The following is a 22,774-nucleotide window of genomic DNA, read 5'->3' as shown; positions in this document are numbered from 1 at the left end:
GCCAAAGCTGGCGTGAGCGTGTGCGACCGTATCCGAAAGGGGCCTGTGTGAGCGCGTGCTATTCTGGAGGGTCCTGGAGAGCTGCCCGCGTGGAGTCACGTCTGCGGAGTCTGCAAAGGTGTGAGAGCAGATGGCTTTAGGGAGCCCAGGGTCGGTGGCGACGTGCGGGAGAGGCGTGCACGTGGAAGGAGGGCGGTCCCGGGCGCAGGGCTCCGGCCCGCATCCCGTCCCAGACTCCAGGCCGGGTTTGGCGGGGAGCCGGGCTGGGCCGCGGCCCGCGCGGAAAGGGGGGCTGAAGGCCCAGACAAAGCCCCAGTTGGCTGCGCGGCCGGCGGGGGAGAGCGCAGCCCTCCGTCCGGGGGCGGTCCGGGGGCGGGGCCTGGAGCCGGGGGGCGGGGAGACCCGGGGCGGGGCGTCGCCCGGGGGCGGGGCGGGGCGGGGCGGGGCGGGGCGGCCGCGGGAGGGGTGGCGGTGGCTGGAGCGGGCCGCGCCGTCCCGAGGACTCTGCAGGCTGGTGAGCGGGCGGCAGCGGGCGGGCGCCGAGCGAGCGAGCGGAGCGGAGCGGAGCGGGCCGGGCCATGGGGCGGCAGGCGGCGGGCGCGCTGCTGCTGGCGCTGCTGCTGCACGGGCGGCTGCTCTCGGTGAGTGTGCGGGGCGGAGAGGCGGGAGGCGCCCCGGGCCCCGCTCGCCGCGCCCGCCAACTTGGCGGGGGCGCCGAGGCTGCGCGGCGGGGACACTGGCCCGGGACGGCGGTGCCCGCCGGGGACCCCGGGCCGGCACAGGCCAGCGCCACCCTCCGCCGTGGGGCTGTCCCGAAGGGCACCCAGGGGACCCCGCGTGACGCCGGGGGCGGGGCTGGCCCTGGTGGGAGTCCGTGGGTCGCACGGCCACGTTGCCGAGTCTCCGAGTCGCTCTGGGCATGGCCCGGCCTGCCATTCCTGGGGGCCAGGCGGAGAAACTTCGGGCAGGGTGGGAACTTGGCAGGGCGAGGACACGCCTTTCTGTGCCAGCTTGGAACAGGGGCACTCAGTGGTGATGGGGTCCCTATCCATCCTCACAGGAACTTTACCACGACGTCTGTCCCCTTGGGGAAGCTGGTCAGGCACAAGTAAAGAACCGTTCTGGACACAACTGAGTCTTGTGTGGAACACCCACGGGCCCTGGAGTCCCACAGCCCAGGAATTGAATCAATCTCTGCTCTTCACTGAGCAACTGTGTGACCTCCAGCAAGTTGTTAACCTCTCTGAGACCAGCCCACATGCCCAAGGGGAACTCGGAATACATGGCCTCAAAGTGCAGGACTGGGTGGAGTATGTGCAAATGTGCCTGTTGCTGAGCCAGTTTTTAGTGGACAGTCAGTGGATCTGTTTCCCCAGCTTCTCCCCAGGTCTTCAAGGTGCAGGGGAGGCCCGCCTCTACAGCCCAGTGCCTTGCTCTGAGCTCAGATGGGCCCACGCCAAGGGAAAGAGGACACTTCGCTGGGAGAGGTTCTGAGGACCAAGTTAACCTGAGAAGGGCAGGGAGGGGTCAGTGGGCAGGGAGCTGTTGGCAGATGTGGATGGGGCACATCTGGGGAGCTGGACATGCGTGGTGAATCACAGAGCTAACTCACCCTTTTTCAGGTGGTCCTGGCCCATCCCTGTCCCCTGTTTTCAGAGCCAAGAGAGGGACTTTTCTAAGCCGGCCGGTGTTTACCCAGTGACTGACTCCGTGTCCTCGCCTTGCTGTCTCCCTCTCACCTCTGCCCTCCTGAGTCACTCGTTAACCCTCACCCCAGATCTGACCCCTCACCTCTCTTGCCCCACCCACCCAGCACCTCTCCTCCCCCATCCCCATCAGGGCAGCTTCCTTAATCCTCTGTCTCAGCCTCTCATCCTAACACATCCAGCAGGGCCCATCCAGTTGCTCCCCAGTCTTGACCTGAACTTGCGCTTCCCAACACTGATCTTTACTTTTCCAAAGAGCAGGCACCAACCTAGCACATGGGATGTTCCTTTTCTGACCCTCCCCCAGCTCTGCCCCCCCCCCCCCATCAGGGGTTCTACCGTGGCAGGAGTGGGGAGGGGGAGAGGAGCTGTTTGCTGCGTGTGGGAGGAATTTCCACAAAAATTCCCGGATTGCAGCCAATCCTCATTCACTCGTTCATTCACCACATCTTCTTTGAGCAGCATTCCATGACCGTGAGCAGGAGTTCAGGGTTCATTCATTCAGTAGATACTCGCTAAGCACCTACTGTGCACCAGAGCACCCTGCACTGGGGGATTATGGGTGAGGAAAAACAGGCCCTGGCTGCACTTTCCCAGAACTGAGATGGGTGAACAGGCAGCTCTGATGCTGTGGGATTACAGCCTCCTCAGCAACCACACCGAGGTCTTCATGGTCCCACCCTGGGCTGAGGATAAAGGGCTGGAAAGAGCTTGGCCTCTGGAGTCTTACAGACCCAGGTTTAAATCCCAGCTCTGCCACTTCCTAGCCCTGTGATCTGGGACAAGTTCCTTTCTCTGAGCCTCAGTTTCCACATCTGTAAAATGGGAATGAGAAGTTTGTTGTAAGTTTTAAATAACAGCTGGTGCCTAGCCCTGTGCCCTTGCCAGCCTCGGGCTCCTTCTCGTCTGCCACCCTTTATCTCTCCCGCCTTTCAGTTCAGGTCCGCAAGCCCATAGTGAGTGGGTGCGGGTAGGACACAAGGGGAGGGTAAGGTGGTCCTTAGGAAGCTCAAGACCTCACTGGGGGCAGAAGACAGAGGAAACGGTGGGCTGTGATTAAGTGTGGCAGTACTTTCAGTCCGGAGGAGGTGGGGAGGCTTGCTGGGGGAGGGGGCCAGGCCTGGGTGACTCAGGGCCTGCCTTGGCCTGCTCACCCCCTTTCTTCCTGCCGGGGCCTTGGCCCTTCCTTTCTTGGGACCAGCCCTGCCAAGAGACAGGATTCTTGAGGGTGATTATGGTGTTTTCCAGCGCTGAGGAGGGAAGTCACTGAGATACCTGTTTCCTGCCTGCGCTGGGTTTCCTTGCTGGGGAGGCTGTGGGCAGGCGGGAAACGGAGGAGCCTCCCCTTCCCTCAGGGGCCATGTTACCTCAGCCCTCCCCTTGACACAACTGGCTGCCCTGTCCTCCCCTCTTGCTCCAGACCTGCCTCCGGGAGGGGGTTGTGAGTATGCCCTGGAGAGTGTGCCCTCCGGAGGGAGGGTGCAGGTTGTCCACAGAGGGAGGTGGAGGCTGGTGGGGGCAGAGATGGACCCCCACCCCTACCCCCACGCCCCACCCCAGCTCCTTTTGTGTGGGGAGTCCTGGCCCCCAACTGGCTTGGCCCGGGCCTGTTCTCAGGCTGAGTGCAGGCAAGTTAGGATCTGTGGGCCTGAGGCCCGGCCCAGGAGATGGGTAGAAGGAAGGTGGCAGAAGGTGACTGGGTTTAGGGCTTGCAGTGGGGGGGAGGGCGGTCTTGAGGTGCCAGGCCAGACAAAACAGTACGGGTAGTTCACATTTATAAAGTGCCCACTGTCTGCCAGGAGTGAAGTTTGTCAACACATCCTCACACGTTGTTCCCTCGCTCAGAGCCTCCCTGCACTGCCCGTGTTGCTCGGGTCAAACCCCAGCCCCTGCCTTAATGTAGCCCCCAAGGCCCTACAGATCTGGCCTCCCCAGCTCCCTCTCAGTTCTCTCCTCCTGCCCATTTTCCCCTGGCTCACTCACTCCAGCCACGCCAGTCTTTGTTTCTGGACCGTGCCAGACATGCGCCCACCTCAGGGCCTTTGCATCTGCTGGTCCTTCTGCCTAGAACGCTTGCCCCCCCCAATATCTGCGTGACCCTCTGCCTCACTTCCCTCAAGTCCCCGACGACTCTGTCCAGTGTTCACTGTCCCCTTACACTGCTTTGTTTTCTTCTTTTCACTACCTGATGTGTATTTATTTATGTTTATCTCCCCCCGCCCCCAACTTAAGCCTCATGCGAGCAGGACCTTATATGCTTTTGTTGACTACTGCTGTATCCTCAACACCTGGCAGGTAGTAAGGTAGTAAGTGCTCCGTAAATACGTCTGTTGAATGAATTAATCTGTAACTACTAGTATGGCCCCCATTTTCTAAGCAGAGGAGATTGAGGCACAGGGCGATTGTATAACCTGCCCAGCGACTCACATACACTTTACTTGGTGGTACCACAAACCAGGCTTTGAAGCCACACGAAGCTCCTCACCACCCCACCGGCATCCCAATCGCTTGTAGCAGGCAGGCGGTAGGTGTTGATAAAACTGTCAGCACTGACATTGATTAAAGAACTCAGGTCCTAGGTGGTGCAGGGGCTTCCTTGCGCAAGGAAGAGAGGGTCTGGCTCTGGGGACAGAGGCCCTCAGGATGAGCATTCCTGAGTGTCCACGGGGCCTCCTGGGTACACCTGCCCTGGAGGGAGCCTAGAAAGACTTAGCTCTAGGGCAGTCATTTGTGGATTACCTGTTCATTTGTAGGTTTGTTCATTAATTTCCTCATGAATATTCCCTGAGACCCTATAGGTGTCTGCATTAATCCAGAGGCTTTAAGGCCCAGGCGGGCCAGGCCGGACTCTACCCTGTGTGGAAAGTAAGGAGGAGGAGGGCTAGCCACCCTGCATGGTGGAGGCTCCCCTGGCTGTTCCCTTGGGGCTGAAGGTTTAGGGTGAGTCTGCAGAGGCTTCAGGGCTGCCTGGCCTTGGGGCAACTCTCAGAAGGGAGGGTGAGGGGGCCGCCCAAGATGTGGAAAGATCTGGAGCGATGATTCAGAAACCACTTGGAGGCCAGACATATGGGTTCTGGACCCTCAGACCTCTTGGGACATGCGGGAAGGACTCCCAGCCCTGGCCTGTTGCCCCTGCCCCAGTCCAGTCCCAGCTGTGAGGGCTCGGGCTGGGGGAGGAGGGGGCGAACGTGGCCCTGTCCCCCAGCAGCCTCCCAAGGATCTGCGGAGCCCCCTGCCCTTCCTCCCAGGGCCCACCCCAGCCTTCCCCCCCATCTCACTCCTGCCAGGAAACAGGAGGTTAGGCTGAAGGTCCTGGCCCTGCTGGAATGTTGCCCCAACTCTGGCCTTGGCCTCTTTGGCCCTGCTGCCCCCTCCTGCTCCCAGGGCCTGGCTGGGGCCTGCTGGCTGCCCCAACGCCCAGAGCTGGCTGACTGAAACCCAGAAGAATGTGTGGAACTCGCTTCGCGGGGAGCCGCCAGCTTCACTGCCCAGCCTGGTGGCGTCGGGTCCATGTCAATAGCGGCCTTGAGAAGGGAGTGGCTCGTGGCTGCTGGGGGTGGCTGGGCCAGGGGCACCATCATGAAAGTCCCAGGAACAAGGCGGCTCTTTGAGGCTGGGGAATGTGGGGCCTTCAAGTCTCAGCCACCCCCAGAACCCACCCTCCCCTCCTTTCCTTGATGCCCATCTGTGCCAGCGCTGCAGGGACCTCAGAGCATCCCAGGGTAGGGGGTATCCATGGCATCCATGAGATGTCCTGAGGACCAGCTCCCGGCTGCCTACCAGAGCCCTGTCCCTGAGCCACAGAGGAGGGTGCCCTGTTTCTCTGTTGCTCTGGATTTTAGGATGGTGTCTGGCACACAAAGGCTTGCAGTCTGTGTTGAATGAATGACTGGACAATGATGTATGTGATTAAATAGTCTGTAAACTAAAGTCCCCGAAGTGTTAGACTCAAAATTCATTTCATAAGTATTGAGCATCTCCTAAGTACCTGACCCTGTTCCAGGTGCCAAGTTTGCGGCAGAGAACAAAAATGCCGAATTCCCTTTTCTCAAGTAACTTGCATTATAGCGGGTGCAGGGAGACAGACAATAAATGTAATATGGCAGGTGGCGGTAAATGTTTGGAAGAGAAATTAAAGCAGGGAAGAGGATAGAGAGTGGTCTGAAGGAGGTGAGGGTGTGAGCCCTGCAGGGATCTAGGGAAAGGGCACTCCAGGCAGGGGCAACAGCTACCACAAAGGCCCAGAGGTGTGCTTGGTGTGTCTGTGCGAAGCAAGGAGGCCCATGTGGCTGGAGCAGCAAGGATGAGGGTTGGTGGATGCAGCCAGGGGCTTGACAAGGGAAGATGGGGCAGAGCCTCAGCCACGGGAAACACTTTGGATTTGCTTCTGAGTGAGATGAGAGAGCACTCTAGTTGCCGTGTGGAGAAGACAACGTGGGGCATCAAGTTCAAAAGCAAGGAGGCCGTGACCCAGCCTGGAGACTCGTACCAGGGCAGTGGAGGTGGGAAGACAGGGTTGACTCCTGAGTATGTGTGTATATATATATATATACACACATACACATATATATTTTTTTAGCTTCGTTGGATCTTCATTGCTGCGTGCAGGCTTTCTCTAGTTACAGTGAGTGGTGGCTACTCTTTGTTGTGGCACACGGGCTTCTCAGTGCGGAGGCTTCTCTTGCTGTGGAGCACGCACTCTAGGCGCACGGGCTTCAGGAGTTGCATCCCACAGGCTCAGTAGTTGTGGCACTGAGGCTCCCTAGTTGTGGCTTGCAGGCTCTAGAGCACAGGCTCAGTAATTGTGGCACACGGGCTTAGATACTCCACAGCATGTGGGATCTTCCCGGACCAGGGATCGAACCCACCCGTGTCCCTGCATTGGCAGGCAGATTCTTAACCACTGTGCCACCAGGGAAGTCCCCTGACTATATTTTGAAAGTAGGACCGACAGGATTTGCTGATGGACTGGGTGTGGGGGTGAGGGGACAGAATGAATGGACAATGATGTATGTGATTAAATACAGAAAGAGAGGCATCAGGGATGTCCTTGCAAGCTTTGGCTTGGGCATCGGAAAGATGGAGCTGCCACTGAGGTGGGAGAACTCCAGCAGGCGCAGGCTTGGGAGGAGGGTGGAGAACGGCAGGTGACGGAGGTGGGGGGGACGGCATGGGGGTGGGGACAGTGTTGGACTGCCTCACAGCTAGGGCAGCTCCCCACCCCCACCCCAAGTTGGAGCCTGTGCCTTGGCCCATAGTGGGTTCTTGCTGAGTATACCTTTGTGGGGCTGCAGACACGGATCCCTTGGAACCCCCCAGCCTAAGCTCATAGCTTGTACGTTTATGTGTTTAATTGGAATTCATTGTCTTCCCCATCTGGAATGGAAGCGCCATGAGGGCAGGCGCTCAGTTTTGTTCACTGCAGTTTGCCAGAGGCTAGGCTGCTGGGCAGTAGTGGGGGGACACTTACCGAGTGAATAAATTAATAAATTGAGGAAGCCAGCCAGGAAGGCCCAGACTCCTTGCTGAGGCTTGGGAAGGGGCTGCATCTGGTCCCTGGACAGAGGGGAGCTCTTCTTCCCAGCCAGTGTTCTCTGCTGAGACCTGGAGCATGTGGGACATGCCCGGGTGCCCACCCTGCATTCTTCTTTGCCCTCACTGGACTTGGAGCCCTTTTCTCTGGGCGCTGAGGTCAAGGGAGAGGAGTGGGCTCAGGAGGTCCTGCCCTCAAGTCTTGGCTTGGCCCCACTGGCTGTGTGGCCTTGGGCAAGTTGCTTCATCTCTCTCAGCCTCAGGTCAGAAGTGGGGATCATGATGCCCGTTTCCCGGGTGACTGCGAGGCCAGGTGGGTGCACCTCACACAGTGCCTGGAATGGGAGAGTGTTTGACGGTCAGTGGCTGTAGTCTGGTTCCTGCTGAGGGCACACCCAGAGTGGTGTGACTCGGGGTTCCCAGTGCCCGGCATGACACACCTTCTCCTGATCACAACTGCTGCCATCTGCTGACCCAGGCCCTGCTCTGAGCTTGTTGAGTGAATGACCGACTAAGGGATCCTCCCTGCTCCCTCTGCCTCTCTTTCTCAGTCCGTGAGCCCCGGACGTAACTGCATCTGATCTGTCACCGGCCCCCCCTTCCCCCACTGAGGCTGCAGCTGCAGGACATAGTCCACCCTTCCACCCTGATTGCTCCTTCCTGGAGGGGGAGAAGGGGGGGCACACCCCAGGGTGTGGCCTGGGAAAGCCTGGAGCCTGTGAACATGTTGTCCCCTTCCCAGATGTGTGCAGTTGGTGGGCTCTGAGCAACAGGAGGTGTGGCCAAGTGGCTCCCATGGGTGCAGAAAGGATGTTCATGCATCTTAAGGGGAATAGTGGAGGGGGCTTCCTGGGATTCCATCCCAGCCCCACCCTCCCTCAGGTCCACTAGGGGAGGCAGGACCTTGCCCAGGGAGCCCTGGGAAAACCTGTAGCAGGTCCGTTGCCAGGGTAGTTGGGGTTGCACAGCTTTAAACCCGGCTCCCACGGGCTCTCAGAGCAATAGCAGGACTAAAGGGAAAGAGGCGCGCTACTGCTTAGTAACCTCTCCCCCAACCCTGGGTCTTGGCCTTGGGCTGCTGGGTAGGGACGTGCCCCTTCCCCAGTAGGATGGGTCATGTCCAGGTGTTCCATTTCTTAACATTTGGCGTCTTTTGCCCAATCCCAGGCTGTGGGGCTGGGGAGGCAGCCTGAAGCTGGCAGGGGGAAGACTTTAGAGGCGGCCTGAGGTGACCCCACGGATGCTTCTCATGGGGCGGGGCTGGGAATTCCCAGCTGCCTCTGGCCCCTTCCCAGCCCACCTCCAGGTCCCTGCCCCCACCCCCCTCTCCCCCAGCTCCCCAAACTCACCCCCAAAGAGCCAGCTCTTCCCCCCCCCCAGCTCCTGGTTCTGGCCTCCACTCCTCCCCCTCCCCCGCTGACTCATCCCTCTCCGTGTTTGGCGTTTCCAGTTTTCAAATAGTTGGAAACTGGGATCATGCCTCTTCTTGGATCCCTCGCTGGGCTGAATTCTCTGAAATTCTGGCCTCATAAATCCTAGCGCTTGTGGCCTCTGTCGCTTAACAGCTCTTCTCTCCCTCCTGCTGTTTGCTTTCCTGTGACCCTTCGGCCGGAGGAACAGAGACCTAGGCGTTTCCTGAGGACAGACCCGTCTCTGTCCCCTGGGATGTCCAGGGTCTCCTCCCCAGGGACCTCCGTCACCCAGATCATCAGCCCAGCGCACCTTCTAATTAAAGCTGCCGCCCTCTCTTAGGCAAGCCCTACACAGGGCTCTCTCCAGGCATCGCTGCATATAATCCTTTGATGTCAGCATTATTATCTCCATTTTGCATCTGGGGAAAATGAGGCACTGGGAGGGGGCGTGGCTGGCCCAAGTCATTCGTTCAGTACATGGCACAGCTGGGAGTAGAGCCCAGGTTGTCTGACTCCGCATTTGTCATCCCTTCCTGAGTGGGTCTGGCCTGTTGCAGAGAGAGAGAGAGAGAGAACGATCTGGGAGGACTGGCATAGTCATGACAGGCTGCCTGGAGGAGGTGGACTGGGCTGGCCTTGGCAGAGGGTACAGCAAGCTGCGTATCTGCCATGTGGGCTTATCCAGCTCCTACTTCTCAGACTTGGGTGCCTTTTGCCCCTTGGCCTCCAGCTCAGTTTAGTAATAACACTCTCCAGGGAGGTGGATTTGACTCTTCTTGGGATTGAGACCCTTGGGAACCTGGATCCTTCTCAGTCAGGTCCCAAACTTCTTTGGGGGCCTGTAGGTTTGCCCTGTTTGGAGTTCAGTGGATTTTTGCTGAGTGGGGCCCTGTTCTGAGCCAGCCCTATGCGCATCTCAGTAGTGGTACAGCTGGGAGCAGAATCTATATACAAGACCCAAACTGTCATTTAACATCTTTGTGCAGCAGAGGAATCAAGAATTCCTCCATCTATTCATTTACTCACTCATTTACTGCCTGAGGACCTATTGGGTGCCAGACGTTGTGCTAGTGTTGTGTCTGCATTTTCGGCTTTCCTGCATAGTAGGGGTTGTGCCTCCATTTCCCAGATAAGAAAAAGCTCAGAGGAGAGCAGTGACTTTCCCAAGATCACACAGCCAGGTGCAGAGGAAGGTGGGAGCTGAATCCAGCTCTGTCAGTCCTCCTGGAAGAAATGAGAGTGGTGGTCCCTGTTCTCCAGAGGCTCTGGGCCTTGTTGGAGAGGTAGGGCTCACGAACCGTCATCACCTAGCACATCTCCAGTCTAGACAATAGCGGGTTGTCCGGGAAGGAAAAGGTCAACTTGTCATGAATTCTCTGGAAAGACTTTCTGGAGGAAGTGGGGCTTCAAGACCAAGGAGGATTTGGCTGGTGGAGGAGGAAGGCATCAGGGGCAGGGGTCCAGAAGTTGTCCCCATCGTCCCTAGATTCGCATTGTTGTCAAGTGTGTGAGCAGGAAGGCCCTGGCCTGCTGCTGGAGTCATTAACACTGGGAAAGAATGAAAGGAAGTCACCAAGATAGCTGAGGTGACATGCATTCCAGTCCCTTGCCCTGTAACTGGTCAGACCAGGAGACAAGAGGTCAAGGCATGGGCCTCCACTTGGTTGCCCGCCAACTACTGACCCTCTTCCTTGGACCTCACTTTTCCTACCTACAAAATAGGCTCCTTTCTTGTTTCTTGGACACTTGCCAACTCAGAGGAAGGGGACGTTGAGTTCTTGGAGAAAACTGTTAGCTGGTCCTCAAGACTTGGTGGTAGCTACCATGTAAAGCCCGCCATCTCACCAACCTCATGTCTTCCTTCAGTGACTATCTGCCCATGAGTGCCAGGCCCTGGGCCAGGGAAACAGATGAAGGAGAAGGCTCCCTGCTCCCTTAGACCTTCCTGAAGCCTCACCTGTCCTCCCGTGTGGACCTGGGGTCACTCCTGCAGTGGTCTGCCCATATCAGTTCACCTGCTAGTAAGCTAAGACCCAGGGGCCCTGTGCGTGTCTATGTAGCGGGTGAGCACTAGACCAGGAGTCCCAGGATTCCTGTACTCCTCGCCCTGGAGGGTGTGATCCGGGCATAACTTTCTCTGAGCATAACTTTCCCCAGATGCAAAATGGGACTGTTCACTCACTCATTCATTCAGCAAACATTTGTGGAGCGCCAGCCGTATGCCCAGCCTTGTGTTAGGTTTAAACACGAAGCGTGGATTAGAGGAGCTTCTAGTCTGATAGGAGAGACTAGTCAGTAAAAGGGGAGGGTCATTCAATAAAAGCAGGCTGCATGCAAGGAAGCGTCTTCTAAGAGTGTGGGAGCAGCTTTTCGGGGCCACACGACCTCTGGGAGATAGCTGGGGTCTTTGTGACTTTGTTTCAGCCCCCGTTTGCTATTCTAGTTACCGTCTGTTTCCCTGCAGTTAGCTTGTGGGAAGAGGGGTCTTGGGGAGACAACCCCTCTGGGTCAGGGCAGGGGAGCAAACCCACAGGGCAGAGGGGAGAGCAGGCCGGTTTTGCCATGCGTCTCGGATGAGCTCATGGTTGTGGAAAATGGCGAGGCTTATTTATCCTGAGTCTGGTTATTTTATTTATTTATTTACTTATTTATTTATTTTTGGCTGCGTCGGGTCTTGGTTGCGGCACGTGGGATCTTTCATTGTGGCACAGGGGCTCAGTAGTTGCAGCACGAGGGATTAGTTGCCCCACGGCATGGGGGCATGTATGATCTTAGTTCCCAGACCAAGGATCAAACCTGGGTCCGCGGCACTGGAAGGCAGATTCTTAACCAGTGGACCATCAGGGAAGTGCCCCTGAATCTGGTTATTTTAACTTAGGATGGATGGAAGCTACGGATGGAGCTCAGACTTGAGGTTCTGTGGCACTGAGTGAGGTAAACGGGGAGTAGGCCTGAAGCTCCTGCTTTCCACTTTCCTTCCTCTTCTCACTCTCCCCGCTCTTGCTCTTCTGGGGAGCTGGAGGGAGGCAGAGGTCTACTGAAGCCTGGATTTGATTTGAAGAAATGGGAAGAAAGGGTTAAGTCGGCCTGGTTTCCCACCTCCTGGGTGGGAGGAGGTAGGGAGGGGACAAGGACCGGGATGGCTGGGGCAGGAATGTGTGATAAGATCAAAGCTTCCAGCCTGCCTGGGCCTCACCTAGGTTTCACCTGAGCAATTGAAGGGAATACTCTAAGTGACCTTCTGGGGGAGGGGGTGCAAGTCCCACTCTCCAGCCTTCAGCACTCCAGGAGGCCCTCCCCACGTGCTGGAAGCCCCAGGGGCCACCTTTACTTGGCACATCCGGATCTGGGGACACCCTGCCTACCGCCCCCACCCCCACTTGCTCTTTTACCCCTGGGGTTTCCGGCCGGGACTCGAGGCTCCTTTATGTGGCCTGGTAGCCCCGCCACCTGTTGATTCTGCAGGTTATGCTTTGGGACGGTGTCATGGGCAGTGGGTGCAGCCCTGAGTCCTGTCCTAGCTCCATTACTCATTGCTGTGTGACCCTGGGCCGGGGACTCAACCTCTCTAAGCTTCAGCTACTAGCTGGGAATGGTAATACCATCTTTGCAGGGTTTTAGTGACGATTAGACATCATGTAAATCACCTTCAGCCAGAACAGGCAGTTGATGTATGACAGGAACTATTATTTTGTGATTTTCTTTTTTCTGCCTTCAAGACGGCCCCTGGTACCTTGTCCTGAGTCAACCTTGGGGCTTGGTCTTGTTCTGCCTCCCCCTGCGCTTTGAGGAGGCTCCAAACCCCAGGATCCATCCTCTCGGCCAACCCTCTTCACCTATGGATCTTCATCATTTTGGGAGGGGAGCAGGGCAGGAAGGGTTGTGAGTGAAGAGGGCCCAGATGCTCCTAAGGGCCCTCCAGGCACCTGCTGGGCCACCTGCCCTAGTGATATCAGATTAGGCCTTCCTGGTCCAAGTCACCCCTCCCCTGTACCAGGGGCCTCAGTATCCCAGTGGTATGGCTGGGAAAGTGGCCCCAGAATTCCTCAGGTGGGAAGGGGCCTGGAGCTTTTGGCCCTGGCCCTGGGGGTGCCATGCTCTGCTCTGGTTAATGATTACCCGTGTGTTAAGAGAGCAGGTGAGGGGAGGCTCGCCCTCCAGCTCCTTAACCACTGGTTGCACCTGAGGTATGTCAACACTTGGGTGTTCCCTGCTTTAATGTGGCAGCCTTGCTCTCGGGCACACGGGGTGGTGGGAACAGGGAGTAGGGGCTTGGAATCACCGCTAGACAGGCAGCCTGTGCCCCTGAGTCCTACGGAGAGGCTTAGGGCTCACAAACTCTGGGTGAAATGTGAGCTAGGGTATAACAGGCCCTGTGGTTCGGCACCAGCCATGTGAGTAGACCCTACAGTGATACACCAGGTGAGCAGGCCTCTTCTAGCACCAAACCCCTCCTTCGTTCCTTCTCTCCTGGGCACAGACCCTGCAGAGGTGTCCCAGCTAGAAAGTAGTACATAGTTATGGCTTTGGACCAGCTGGGCTTGGATTTCAATCCCACCTCTGCCACCTCCAGGCTGTGTGACCCTGGGCAAGTCACTGTACCTTTCTGAGCACCCATTTCCTCATCTGAAACAAGAGAATACTAAATCCCTACTTTGCAGGTGTCAGGGAGTCAAGGTGTGGGAAGTATTTAGCTGGGCAGTGGTAGCAATTATTACTATTATAGTTTTTGTTATTAGGAGAAAGTGAAAGTTGAATCCCAGTTTTGGGTAACCAGGACAACACTGGCCCATGGGATGAGCTGGAGGATTTGGGCCAGGGGAAGGCATGGGAAGAGCCCAGGAACACATATGAGAGGGTATCCCAGGAACATGTATGAGAGAGTACCACAAGAGCACATATGAGAGGGCTGGAAGGATGGTGAGAACAGGGCTTTGGCAGGATCTCTGTGTACCCCAGGCCCACCTTGGTCCTCCCAGCCCTCGTTCCTCCCTAGGCTGGGTCCTGAGGCTGGTGCTGGCCAAGAGTGGGGGAGGAGGGAGAATTGTTTATTTTGATAACATTAGGGCATTTTCCCCCCCTGGCAGCTGCTATTTTGAGAGCCCTGGAGAGCAGGGGCTATGGTTAAATTAGGTAATCTTGCTCCAGAAGGAATGTGTGAAGCAGTCAGGCCGAGGCTGCAGGGAGAGGACAGTTGGTTCACTCCATATAAAATTAAACTGCAGCTTGGAAAAGAGCAGCTCGGGCCGCTTTATAAGGCGATGGAGGGGGAGGCTCCTGGACGCTGCCACTGGGGGAGTGGAGGTGATGGCGCAAGGCCTCTCTTGGGGGAGCCTGGGCTTTTGCCCAGAGGCCTGGCTGGCCCAGTAGGGGCCAGCGATGGGGCTGAGGGGCAGGGCTGTTGTGTCCTCAGCTCCAGGCCCCTGGCTGCCACTGAAGCTGGTGGGGATTGGGGTGGTGTGATACATGGGAAGGATGGATCTACAGACATGGCCTCGAATCCTGCTTCTGCCTTGATTTTTTTTTTTTTTTTTTTTGCCGTTTGGCCACACCGCACAGCATGCAGCATCCTAGTTCCCAGACAAGGGATCGAACCTGCACCCCCTGCAGTGGAAGCGCAGTCTTCACCACTGGACCTCCAGGGAAGTCCCCTGCTTCTGCCTTGAGTCCTAGCCTTCTGTGCTTGGGCAGGCCCCTCAGCCTCACAGGACCTCAATATTCCTGGGGTGAAATGACGATTCCAATCCCCTAGGGATGGTTCTCAGGGATTAAATCTCTAGAAGAAAAAGTATAGCTAACGCTAATTGAGCACTGCTGTGGGCAAGGTGCTGTTCTAGTCCATTTTTGTCCTCATAACCCAAAGGGTGGTCCACACACCAGCAGCTGGGGCCTCACCTGGGAGCTTGTTAGAAATGCAGAGACTCAGGCCCTACCCAAACCTACTGAATCGGAATCTGTGCACTAACAAGATCCCAAGATCCCCTGGTGATTCCTGGGCATGTTAAAGATGGAGAAGTTCTACTTTACATACATTGTCTCATTGTATCTTGAAAGCCACCACCATGATGTAGGAATTATCATTTGACAGTTGTGGAAATTGGAGCCTAAAAAGATGGCCAACACAGAAACTCCATCAATGTTGATTTTCTTCCCTGTTCTCCTCCTCCTCCCCCTCTTTTCGTCTGGGCTGGAGTTGGAGAGAAGGATGGGGTGTCCAAGCTCCTAGCAGGACTAGAGAAGGACAAGAGTATCCCTTGCCTTTGAGACTTAATCAGACTCCCTTTTTTCCGTTCGCCCATGGGATGAGCACAGCGGGACCTGAGTTATCTCCCCAGAGTCATTCCACACTTCCTGTCCTTACAGAGAGGTGGGGCCAGGAAAGGGGTTCTCCACTGTGCTTGTGGCCACTGGCTTGGCAGATTGGGGAGTTGAGGGGAGTCAGAGGAGGGGCTTCCCTGGGCTTAGTTAGGGTCACCCCTTCTATCATTAGTACTTTTGGGACTGAGTCAATCTAGCAGCAAATATTTTGAGGAACCTCTACTATGTACCCAGCCCTGGGAAAGTCTCCTAAATTTCTCCCAATTCTGTAGACTCTTCATTATACAGAAAAAAAAAAGTATTGCTATAGTTCATTTAGCACTTACCATGTACCACATGCTGTGCTAAGCACCTGACTTGTATTATCTCTATCTGTTTAATTTCACTGTCAATTTCCTCTATAAAATGAGGTTATTAAGAAGAAAATATTTGTCAAGTGTCTGGCACATAGTGTTTGTCAAATAAATGTAATAAGTACAAATAATCCCCCAACAAGGTGGGCACTATCATTGCCCCCATTTTACAGATGTATGAATTGAGGTTCAGAGCAGGGAAGGGACTTGCCTGTCAGGATCACGGAAGATTAGGGCAGAGCCATAAGCAACTGAGTCCCCAAACTTCTAAGCCACTATTAGAATTCAATTCAATTTAGTAAATTTGTTTATTATCCACTAGCTGCTGCTTGGCATTGGGAAGTGTCTAAAGGTTAAAATATATATATATATTATATCATATATAAATATGATGGAAAAAAACTCGTGTGTGTGTCCCCAAGAAGCTTTGATTCCAACAGGAGAATAAAGACATTTACTCAAGTGGCTATAATTAAGACCACATCTCTAGCCCTCTAAGAGGTAGAAATTAAGTCCTACAAATGTGTGGGGGAGAAAGATGTCTTTGTGGGGGGGTCCAGGAAGACTTCAGAGTGGAGGTGGTAATTAAGCCAGGCATTGAAGGATGGATGAGTAGATTAGATTGGGAGGCATAGGAACAGCATTCAGGGAGGAGGGAACAGCATACATGAAGGCTCAGAGGCAGGGAAATATGCCCTTTGAGAGTGTTGTCCAGATCTCAGGAGCCTCGGGGGGCTGCATGGGGTCCGGGGGGATGAGGTGGGGAAGGCCAAGCCCAGCTGTCTCATCACTGAAGATCCCCAGCGTTCTCAAAGACTTGGTTCCTTAACCAGCTGGGATTAGTCCGTCATCATTCTGCCTTTCCTTCATGTTAAGAAATCAAAGACTTTTATAAATGGCCCCATCTGGTCCGTGTGTGATAACCGCTGACAGAATTTGGGCCAAAGCAAGAGACTTTGTGTCTTGATTAACTGGGCAGCCTTATCGCCCATGCACGTACGACTTCCGTTAGTCTTTGCCAGGGTTGACAATGACCCTGGGTGGGAGCACAGTGGAGGGGCCAGGCCTGGGTTCTGATTTCTTCTGTGCGGCTTACGCACTGTGTGGCTTTGGGCAAGCCTCAATCTCCTCCTTTGTCAAATGGAGATAGCACTCCCTCCAGGCTTGGCTTAAGGATTGGTGACGGTGTAAATCTGCACTGTCCAATATGGTGACCGCCAGCCACATGTGACTGTTTAAATTTAAAATTTAATCAAAGAAAATTCAAGTTTCTCAGTTGCACCAGCCACGTTTCAAGTGCTCAATAGCCACAGGTGGTTCGTGGCTACCTTATTGGACAGTGTAAATACAGAGCATTTCCATCACTGCGGAAAGTTCTGTTGGATAGCACCGGTGCATATAAAGTGCCCTGTGCACTCAGGAGGGAATCACTGCTGTCATTCTCACTGGATCCCTGTCCCACTTTGGAAGCCCCAGTCTGTGGAGGCCTGAGAGACCCCTGGGCCCCGATGGAGGCACACAGGACTGCCCCTCTTGCCACGCTGTGCCACCCCCACTTTCTCCTTGGCGCTGGGGAGGCCTCACTCTCCCGTTGCCTGACTCCACACTTAATGCTGGAAAGTCCGTGACTTGGCTTCATCCAGTCCAACCTTCCCCCCTAAATCTCCCACCCACTCTCCTCAGCCTGTCTCCGCTTAACTCCCCGTTCAGTGGCTGGCATCTGGACTCCCCACGTCCAGCCTCGGAGAGTCCCACTGCCCATTCCCGGGGTGGGGGGAGGAGGCCTCCCCTGGCCGTCCCCAGCTCCCAGCAGAGGTGCTGGCCGCCTGGGCTGCCTGGGCCCCTCTCGGCAGGGCGGAGATGATAGTTTGTTGTGACGGGGGCAGTGGGCAGCCTGCCCGCTCTAACGCGCCTGTATCTGGGCGCCAAGCATGCTGTTTGCACTTGGCTGGGCCTCAGGGTCTGGCCTGGTGCCCACGAGGGCTGGCCTGCTCTGGCACCCCTGGTTACAAGGCGGGTCATGGGCCTCCGCCTGGTCGGGGGCACCAGGAGCTGCTCGTGGGCTGGGGCCTGGGTGCCGGGGATGAGGGGCATGGCCGACACCTGGAGCCGGAGTGCAGGACAGATTCCTGGCTGTGGCTGGACCTTGGGTGCTGAGTGGCGGCAAGGCCCAGGCTGGCATAGGCAGGGTGCAAACTCTCGGGGCATGGGCGGGGAGGGGGCAGGCAGGAGGTCGTGCTGGGCCATTCATGTTGGTCTGGTCTGTATGAGGCATTCACACCTGTGGGAAGGAGCTTCGCGTCTGAGGTGCCAGAAAAGCTGGAGGTCACCTCCTGGCATCATACTCTCCCCTCCCACTTCTTTCAGCCCCTCTCTCATCAGCTGGGAGGTGGACGAACAGGCATTGCTGGTCCATGAGGCTGAGGACATGGAGGCCCAGCAGGAGATGTAACCTGTCTGAGATCACACAGCCAGTCTGGAGGAATCAGGAATTCGGTTGAACACCTGGCATGCTTTTCTCCCACCCTGTCCCTCCTCATGGGAGTTCTGATGGACTCAGTAGCCCCTGGACTGTTTGCTGAGAAGGAGGGCTGAAATTCCGATGCTGCCACTTACTCCTTCTGTGCCCTCAGCCAAGCTCTCTGAGCCTCATGTCCCTTATCCGGGGAACGGGGATAATCATACCACACTCTCAGGGCAGTTGTGGGGATGAGATAACAGGCCTCCTGGATGTTTCCAGAACATTCAAAGGGTACTCCTGCCTCCGGGCCTTCACAGCTGCTGTTCCCTGTGCTCAGAGAGCTCTTCTTTGGGCATGCACCAGCTTTCTTCACACTTCTGTGCCACCTTCCCTGACGGCCTGTGTAAAACAGCAGCCTCCACCCAGCCACTCCCTGTCCCCTCACCCTGCTCCGTTTTCCCTCTCAGCACTTTCAGCATTGAGCAAGTACCGGGTTATGATCCAGCTGCTCTGTGATGGCAGAGAACATGTGTGGCTCACAGTGCCTGCTCACATGACAGCTCTTGGTTATCTTCCCTGCTCCTTCCCCACATTTCTCAGTATCTAATGGCCCTTGCTGTGTGCTCCGCCCTCCTTGGGCTAAGCGACTCACAGCTGAGTTCTGCAGATGTCACAGGGTGCCCATCACGGCCTTGTCGCTTCTGTATCAGAGATGAGGGGCAGGAGGTGCTGCAGTCACTTGCCCAAAGCCTCCCAACTGGCAAGTTGCAGAGCCGGGCCTCCGACGGGGTTAATCCTACCCCAGAGCTTACACCGTGCTGCCTCCTATGTTGGGTTAACAAGATCGGAGCCTTTGTCCAAACTTGGGGCTCAGAATCCATGTTTGATAGGATTGAACGGATCAGGTTTAGGGGTGGCTTTCAACATTTTGAGGTCCCCCTTTCAGCCTTCTCTTCTCCTGTGATCGGTCAGTTACAACCATTCCCACCATCCCAGAACAACAGGGGCCCTTTGGCTGGGGAGCCCCAGAGACCAAGCCGAGGCCCCTGGGGTGGGGCAGGGAGCAGAGGGGGCACCAAGTCCTGGCTGTCCTAGGGCTGTCCAGGGGCAGGTGGACAGGATGTTCCCCCGGGCGGCCGACATTCCTGGTCGGAGGTGGCAGGCAGCGGGAGATTTATCATTTCCGGTAACCCGGTAACCCAAGTCCCTGGGAGGTGAATTCTCCCTGCCAAGGACATGCACCCCTGCTTGCCAGCCCTTCCTGCCATTTCCTCTGCTGGGCCTGTCTGGGGCTTGGGACGGGCCAGAGGAACCAGTTCTCAATCCCAGAGCTTGAGACTGGGGTCTCAGGCCCTGATCAGCCAAAAACAAAGACCCAGCCTGACGCCACCTTCCCAGAGTCTTTACCTGGGTGGCCCAGACCCCAGCTTTGGAGAGGGATGGGAAGAAGGGGGCATCATGGAAGGTGAAGGACCCTGTGTTAGGAGCCAGGACACCTGGGACCTGAGTCTGCCTCTGCCGTCAACTTGCAGGGGGACTTCTTCCTCTCTTCCTCGAGCTGTCACGTCCTTCCTGAGTACCCAGCACTGCTCTAAGAACTCTACAGACATAATCCAACTTCTCCTTATAACAGTGCTGCGGTGGGGAGGGATGCTAAAATGAAGCTCCAAGAGGTCACGTTACCCAGTGGCAGTCAAGCACAGATGGGTGTGAGCTCAGCCTCTCCGACACTGGTTGGACCTCCTAGATGTCCTTACTTCCCCTCTCTGGGCCTCGGTTTCCCCTTCTGATAAGTGAGGCTGTTGGCCTAGGTGATCCCTTCCAGCCCTGACAGCCCAGGACCCAGGAGTCCACTGGAGCCTTTTGTAGGTGGGTTTCTCTTGAGCCCTGTCTAGCCTGTGAGGGCGCAGAAGAGAGATTATTCTCCCCAGGGGTTTCTGAGGAGCTCACTCTCATGGCGTGTAAGGTCTTGGTTGGGAAGGTGTGGGAGGAGAGGAAAGGCAAGAAGTGGCACTTGAACCTAGTCAATGCCAGACGCTGGGTTAAGCTCTTGGGTTGTCCTGCGGAATCTTCACAGCAGCCTTGTGAGGTGGCCATTTTTATACCTGTTTTACAGATGAGGCATCAGAGGCTCAGAGAGGTCAAGTGATTTGCTCAGGGCTGCACAGCCAGGAAGTTGCCAGACTGGAGCGTGTGGTCAACTCTAAGGGGTGTGAGGTGGCATGTGGCCAACACACATTTCCTAGGATGGCTTTGATTTATGAATAAAATAATATAAAGATAGTCTTTCCAGGGACTTTCCTGGCGGTCCAGTGGTTAAGACTCTGCGCTTCTACCACAGTGGGCATGGGTTCGATCCCTGGTTGGGGAACTAAGATCCCACATGGCCATGTGGCACGGCCAAAAAATATATATAGTTTTCCAGAGCACAGTGAACATGTCCTAGAATTTGAAGTCCAAACTACGTCTCCCAGGCTGCTTCTGACATCCGGAGGTGGCCCAAGAATCCTTTGTTAAACTGTTCTTCATGTTTGCTTCGGAAAGTACGGTCCGTGGTAATTATGGGTCTGCAGGAGTTCAGAGGAGCAAGAGCTGCGTGGGCTGCAGCAGACTGGAGAGGCTTGGCACTGCACTGGGAGTGGAGATGAGGGGGCTGAGAGGGGTCTGGGCTGGGGCCCGGCAAGGCTCAGCTCACAGGCTCCAGGAAGGCTCCCTGAAGGGCCTGCAACCCCGGCCATTTGCCGGAAAAACCACAAGGCCTCTCCTAGGATCCCCTTCCTGCCCAGCCCTGCCCACCCATCTCCCCCCAGGGTCTCTGGGACAGCCCAGGCTCCAGGCAAGGCATGTGCAACCCACAGCCCTTTGCTCCAGCCCCTCCACCCTCACCCCACACTTCCCCGGAACTGGGGAAAGGGCTGCGGGGTGGGGCGGCGAGGCCCGCGCCCTGGCCAGGGAGCCCGGCAGGGACTGGCACCCTAGGACCTGACCAATAGGCAGCACGAGGACTGAGATGACCCCACCCCCACCCGCCCTGCTGCAGGGCCCTTGGCCCTGAGGTCCCAGCAGCTGTCAGCAGGGAAGGGTGACAGAGGTGACTTCTCAGCCCGCCCCCTCTCCCCCTACTTGGGCCAGGCCCAGAACTCCTACCAGCTGTTGTCAGCAGCTGCTGAGCCTTGTTCTAGAGCCAGCACTGGGCACCCCATCCTCTCCAGGACATCTTCCCACTGTCCTTCATCGCTGCGGACACTGGAGAGGGGTTGGTGCTAACATGGGGAACACGGTCATATCCCTTAACTCCCTTGATTTTACTAATGACACAAAGGAATAAGAATAAATGCTCCTGTTTTTACGGAAGAGAAAGCATTTCCAGAGAGGCCAAGTGACTTGCTTGAAGTCACACAGCTACTGAATGGCTGAATTCAGGCTCCTGGCTCCAGCTCAGTGCTCACCTCGCTGCCTTTTTCGGGGGTGTTTTTGTGCAGGACTTCAGGGTACCTGGTTTGATTCCCAGCTTGGCCGCTTCATGGTTTTAGCACGCCAGGCAAGCTCCTATAACCACTTGGAGTGGACCTCACATTTTCTTGCTTGTAAAATGATAATAGTACCTACCACTTGGGATTGTTGAGCACCTTAAGTGAGATAACGTAAAGTACTTAGCATAAGGCCTGCTATGGCCCAAGTGCCCAAAATGAGACCTGGTGATGATGTTATCACCAAAGAGTATTAGCCACCTGTGTACTCAGCACTGTGGGTGGTTCTGTGGGGGTTACAGACACATTCCACAAATATTTGTATCAGTCAATAGATATTTATTTGGCACCTACTGTGTGCCAAGTGCTAGAAAAAGAGCAGTGTCAAAGCAGACCAGCTTTCCACCCCGCTTACATTTTCTCCCACGTGGTGGCTGGGGAGGCACAACTTCATGTTAACCACAGAAGCCTCCAAGTACTTTTACACATACTGGTAGTATTATCCACATTTTGCAGATGAGAAAACTGGGGCTGAGGAGATCAGTGGCAGAGCAGGGGCCCGGACCCAGCTCCTCCAAGGGTCTTAGGCAGTGGCCCTGAGGGCTTCCTGGAGGAGGTGGCATTTGTGCAGCATCCCTCGGGGCCTTAAGGCCAGGCAGGAGAGGTTGGGATGCAGCCACCAACCACAGTCTGAGCAGTAACAATTTCAGGAAGGTCTTGCGGAGGTCAAGGCCTCTTGTTCCCTAGGAGTGAGGCCCAGCCAGAGCTTTAAATACGCCATGCAGCCCAGAATAGCCCCCATTGTCTTGGCCTGCAGCTGGGGGGATCCAGGAGAATCCTGAGGGAGGCTGATCTTGGAGGTGGGGAGCGGGAGGAGATCTTCGAGCACTTCCCGATATGATACGGGTGGTGTTTCTGCGAAGACTTTTCTGTTTGGCTCCTGCAGGAAGGCCTGCTTTGTGGAAAGGGTGGAGCAGCTGCCTGGACTCTACGTGAGCAACGTGCAGCCGAGGGGGGAGCCTGGTGGGTGGGGAACTCCCAGAGAGAGGGCCATGTGCCCAAGTGAAGGTGCTCCCTTGTGCCCCAGGGATGTGTGTGCTTTGGCCCACTGGGCCCTCCGCTGTGGGCAGGCCTAGCCAGGTGCCCTCCCCCGGGCCTCCTGGCACCCTCTCCTGCTCTGGCTATTTTGGGCACTGGCTGTGTTCAGACATGGGGACGGGTGGGTAATCCTGCCCAGACCAAGGATGCTGGGGACACTCCCTGGACCTCCATTCCAGCCTCTTGGATCTTTGATCACTATAGCCTCTGCCCCTGACCTCATCATTAAAGGGTCATGGTCAGTGGACTCCAGTGGGATGCTGGCCCCACCAACAAGGGTAAAAACGGGTGCCCGATAAACCTTTACCCTCAGGACATTCATGCTCTCAGTATCAGGAATAGTTGTGCTTCTTCTAAGCAACCGGTTTGTTTTTACCTCCTGGGGCGCGGAATCCAGGGACCGGTCGGGTTTCCTTCTTCCCAT

The 22,774-nt window shown here is 56.1% G+C and overlaps 1 protein-coding gene across 1 annotated transcript in view; it reads left to right on the top strand.

Annotated features, from left to right (window-relative positions):
• Positions 1-482: 482 nt before the first annotated feature.
• HSPG2 (heparan sulfate proteoglycan 2) overlaps positions 483-22,774 on the top strand; it is a 100,967-nt gene continuing 78,675 nt past the window's right edge. The window contains exon 1 of the mRNA XM_057699025.1: positions 483-641. Within this exon, the coding sequence (XP_057555008.1) occupies positions 579-641 (63 nt within the window). The 5' untranslated portion in view covers positions 483-578. The remainder of the gene's footprint in view (positions 642-22,774) is intronic.

This window comes from Hippopotamus amphibius, chromosome 1 (assembly GCF_030028045.1).
Source record: "Hippopotamus amphibius kiboko isolate mHipAmp2 chromosome 1, mHipAmp2.hap2, whole genome shotgun sequence".
NCBI classification, from domain to species: domain Eukaryota; kingdom Metazoa; phylum Chordata; class Mammalia; order Artiodactyla; family Hippopotamidae; genus Hippopotamus; species Hippopotamus amphibius.
The sequence above is the reverse complement of the archived record's forward strand: the minus strand, read 5'-3'. Positions and strand labels throughout refer to the sequence as shown.